The sequence below is a fragment of the Tasmannia lanceolata genome, unplaced genomic scaffold, assembly GCF_043159265.1.
Source record: "Tasmannia lanceolata isolate RefF3 unplaced genomic scaffold, GAP_Taslan_0.1 ptg000016l, whole genome shotgun sequence".
Taxonomy (NCBI): Eukaryota; Viridiplantae; Streptophyta; class Magnoliopsida; order Canellales; family Winteraceae; genus Tasmannia; species Tasmannia lanceolata.
Genome location: NW_027518693.1, coordinates 14,330,768 through 14,335,651, shown reverse-complemented (window position 1 = coordinate 14,335,651; position 4,884 = coordinate 14,330,768). Strand labels below are relative to the sequence as shown.

The 4,884-nt window shown below is 46.9% G+C and overlaps 1 protein-coding gene across 1 annotated transcript; it reads left to right on the top strand.

Annotated features, from left to right (window-relative positions):
- Nucleotides 1–1,982: 1,982 nt before the first annotated feature.
- On the top strand, nt 1,983–4,581 carry EXO70B1 (exocyst subunit exo70 family protein B1). The gene has a single exon (XM_077357477.1). The coding sequence runs from the start codon at nt 2,233–2,235 to the stop codon at nt 4,120–4,122; it is 1,890 nt and encodes a 629-aa protein (XP_077213592.1). The 5' UTR covers nt 1,983–2,232; the 3' UTR covers nt 4,123–4,581.
- The last annotated feature ends 303 nt before the right edge of the window (nt 4,582–4,884 follow it).

The following is a 4,884-nucleotide window of genomic DNA, read 5'->3' as shown; positions in this document are numbered from 1 at the left end:
GACGACAAAAGCGCTAGAAGACAAAAGACCTGTCCGGCTGTCCGGACAGGATATGGCGCGTTCGCTAGACGACAAAAGCGCTAGAAGACAAAAGACCTGTCCGGCTGTCCGGACAGGATATGGTGCGTTCGCTAGACGACAAAAGCGTTAGACGACAAAAAGCGCTACAAGCAAAGACCTGCCCGGCTGGCCGTTCGCAGCCTTAGCCGAACAGGACCGCATAACCTCCTGAACCAAGGACGTCCAGGAAGCCTGGCCGCCCAGACCTCTGGTCAAAAATTTAGCCGTACTGGATAGCCGAAAGCCTTCTGCCCGGCCTTACTCCTTCAGGCCAAACTCCAAGGCCAGGCCAGGGCGCCCGGAGTCTCCTGTCCGGCCACTATTTCTCCTAGCTGAGTCTGAGCCCGGCCTAAGCTGCCTGGAGGCCTTAAGGCCGGCCCGACGCTGTCTTTTCCTTCTCTTTGCTTCTTCTAGCCACTTTCATGGCTTGAAGAACCAGGGGGCAACTGATGGGGTCCGGACTCAGCACTGAGGGAATCCGGACTCAGCACTGAGGGGTCCGAACTCAGCATCCAACTAGCTGCTGGCACGTGGCCCTCACAAGGACCGTTGGAAGGCCAACACCTGTCTCCACTAGGTGTGGCACCTGGACCAATCAGGGACCTCCACCTGCCCTTCTTAGGTATGAGACCTGGTCCATACAGAGCCCACCACCTGTCTTGGACAGGTGGCTCAGAATTACCACCTGTCCTAGACAGGTGGCTCAGAATCACTATAAATAGCCTTCACTTGTACTAAGGTGAGGGTCCTGAAAATCTGAGAACCAAAACTCTAAGCTTTTGCTCTGACATTGCTCTGCACTCCTGCTCATACTGACTTGAGTGTCGAAGCGCCCGTCCGGAGTATCACTCCGGGTTGGTCCTCTGACTCTTTTCTTTCTTGTTTGTACTCTTGTGCAGCGCAGGACTCAACCAGCCCCTCAGTCGTGGCTTGTTAGCTCGGACCACCCAGCCCTACCATAACCTGTTACCGATTTTAGGCCTAACAGTCCCATTCCAAACGGATATGACATGGGTAAACCACTACAAAAAAATAAACCCTCTAAAAGGGCCAAGATCATCCGATAAAGCTGATATCAATGTCATTTGTCTAGCTTTATGGTTGTCTTCAAGGAACGGATCTGATTCCCTGCTTCCCGGGCTTTGTTTGGTTGCATAAAAGTTTAGCAGCAGTCGGAATTTGGTTTGGATTTGGCATGCCATTCCATGTTTTGTTGCCAAAATAGCATTAGACTTCCTTAGATTTCACCGATGTAATAATTACTTGTGTGACGATGTGGATTCCTTGTCCCCTCTAAAAGCAACCCCTTCCACGACTAAAAAGATTTTCTAGCGAATGGTGCTCTCTCTCTCTCCCGTCTATACCCATATTGGTAATGACACCCCTACTTTTTTAGGATATACTGTACAACCAAACATTAGTTCACTATTCTCCGAGGTAATGCTAGACAAATTAAAATGCTTGTCTTATCCCGTTTGACTCCCCATGACTTCATATTCCACTACTTTCCGAGCCATCCCCGGCAACCAAACGGAGCGCATTTTTTGATATCTTATTAAAAGGGACTTTAATGGCATTTCGATTTTTCACAAGAGGCTTTTTGTAGAAACACTTATAAATATTTATTGAATACACTGGCATGCACACACCACGGGGTAGGTGGGCCATTGCTAAAAGTAATCTGAACCGTCCAATCGACGGGCATATATGAAGACAGCTTCTAGTTATTTCCCACAAGTGCAGTCTATAGCCCATGAGTCGTCTGTTGTAGGACCCACCTAAAAGTGAGACACTGGGAGATTTAGACCGAATGTCGGAAAAACAAATTGGGAAGGTCACGTGATCCCCACCCTAGAAAATGATAAAAACACCCCTCAACAGATTTCGAATACGTTTTCCCGAAGAGAAAAAGAGGCAAAAGTGTCCCTCGTTTTCCGAAATTTGACATCGATCAGTCCCTTTCAAGCCATGTCCTATACTCGCCTCACTCTTCTTCTTCTCATCGCCTCTCAAACGCGTCATTTTTCTTTGTTTTTTCTCTACGCTCTCCCAACTGTCACCAAAACCGCGTTCTTTCCTCATTAATGCTCCGTTTTCTCTCGTAGTATTTTCTCTGCAAAATCCTACGACTAGCAAAGAAGAAGAAGAAGAAGAACTTCTGACCAGATATTAATGGAGGAAAACGGAGAAGACAAGCTGATCGCAGTAGCACGCCACATCGCGAAGACGCTTGGCCGTACAGAAACCATGGCGGATGACATTCTCCAGATCTTCTCTGCCTTTGATGGACGATTCTCACGCGATAAGCTCTCTGACAAGCTCGAAGATGAAGATCCGAGAGATTTTTCTTTACTCGAGCAAGTTATAAGGTCTCTTGACCGTCGGATCTCGCGATTCGTCGCCTACGACGCTCCGATCTGGTCTGATTCCGCAGATTCCTTTGCTTTTCTCGATGCGATCGACGAGCTGGTTTCTAAGATCCGAGATTGGGATCCGATCGCGGCAGAAAAGCCGATCTCCGTGTTCATGGATCGTGCTGATGATCTTTTACAACAGGCTATGTTCCGACTCGAAGACGAGTTTCGGACTCTGATCGAACAGAGCACGGAGTCGTTAGATCCGAATCGGATCCGATCTGATTCCCGCTGGAATTACTCCTTCGATTCCGATTCCGGCAAGGAAGAAGAAGAAGATCAGATTCCGGTCGCCCATCCGGTCCCGGACTATGACGTCGTGATCGACGCTCTCCCATCGGGATCTATCTCCGATCTGCGCGAGATCGCGAAACGGATGGTGATAGCGGGATTCGGAAAGGAATGCTCGCATATCTACAGCGGTTACCGAAGAGATTTCCTCGATGAGAGCATCTCCAGGTTAGGGTTACAGAAGCGGAGTATCGAAGAAGTTCAGAAGCTTCCATGGCCTGATCTTGAAGACGATATCGACCGTTGGATCCGCACAGCCAATGTTGCGCTCCGGATCCTCTTCCCTTCCGAGCGCCGACTCTGCGATCGGATCTTCTCCGGTATCTCTCCGTCGGTCTCCGATCTCTGTTTCATGGAGGTCTGCCGTGGGACGGCGATCCAGTTATTGACTTTTGTAGAAGCCGTCTCGATCGGGAGCCGATCGCCGGAACGCCTTTTCCGTGTGCTCGATCTGTTCGAGACAATGCGTGATCTGATGCCGGAATTCGAATCCGTCTTTTCCGATCACTACTGTGCTTCGCTCAGGACTGAAGCAGGTACGATTTGGAAGAGATTGGGGGAAACAATTAGAGGCATTTTCATGGAGCTTGAGAATCTGATTCGCCGAGATCAGGCAAAAACTGCACTTCCTGGTGCAGGCCTTCATCCGATCACGCGGTATGTGATGAATTACCTCCGAGCCGCCTGCGGTTCTCGCCAGACCCTTGAACAGGTACTCGAGGAAGAGAATTTTCCTAGCCCTAGTGTAGATCTTATGCCACCCTCTTCGTCCTCGTTATCGATTCAGATTGCGTGGATAATGGAGTTGCTAGAGAGCAATCTAGAGGCGAAATCGAAGCTGTATAGAGATCAATCGCAGGGTGCGATTTTCTTAATGAATAACAACAGGTACATACTTCAGAAGGCTCGGGATGGAGAACTAGGGATTTTACTTGGGGATGATTGGATTAGAAAACAGAGCACAAAAGTCAGGCAATACCAAGTGAATTATCAGAGAGGAGGTGCGTGGGGGAAGGTCCTGGGGGCGCTGAAAATGGATGGTGGATCATCGTCCATGGGTTCATCGGTGGGCCCGGCGTCTATTCTGAGGGCTGTGAAGGAGAAATTGAAGGTGTTTAATATGTATTTTGAGGAGAATTGTAAGGCACAGACAGGGTGGGTGGTGGTGGATGAACAGTTGAGGACTGAGCTGAGGATATCTATTGCCGGAAATGTGGTTCCGGCTTACCGGAACTTCTTGGGGAAGTTCCAGAACTTTCTGGAAGGAGGGAAGAATGCAGAGAAGTATGTTAAGTATAGTGTGGAGGGCGTAGAGAGTCGGATCAATGGGCTTTTTCAGGGTGGAACTCGCAAGTGAGAATAGTGAGTTCGAAGCCAACGTTTTTAATAATTGAAAATTCATACCAAAACTTCTCTTTTCAAACCCAATACCTCCCTATCTCTCGTTATCCTAAAACCTTTCTTCTTTGCAAAACAAAAATTTCTCTTCTTTTTTACTCTCCAAAGTCCAAACCCAGAACTTTACTTCAAACCCCGGACTTATCTTCTCTTCTTCAAAGTTCAAACCCCAAATTACTCTTGTTCTTTCCAAATCCAAAACCTTTCTATGTACTGTGTAATATCTAAATGATTTTTACTCTTCTCATCATCTTAGTGGGTGGCCCTTATGTGGAGCTTAGGGCTCTCTATGTATCGAGGTGAAGGGCCCAAAGACACATGGAATGGGTGTTTAAATATGTAAAGTGGTTTTTGTTGTTACATATTTATTTATATTCAGCACAGTAAAGTTTCATTTTGAATGGAAGTTGGCTTGTGATGTGATTTTTTATGGGGGCAAAGAAAAGCTTAACAGGGGTCCTACTTTTGAAATGATCTGAACCATCGGCCATTTTTATCTCATATAGCTGAAAAATCACACCAATCATTCAATCCTATATTTTTGTTTTTGTTGAATGTGAATCCCCTACATGTACATGTTAGGCCGAGAGGAGATCCAAAGCAAGACCTATAAAATAGACTGTTTACATCATTCATTGCCTGAGTGGGCGGATTTAATTTATTGTTTTTTCTTAGAAAAAGGAGTATTACTAAATAAAAAAGAGTGGAATACTAAAAATCA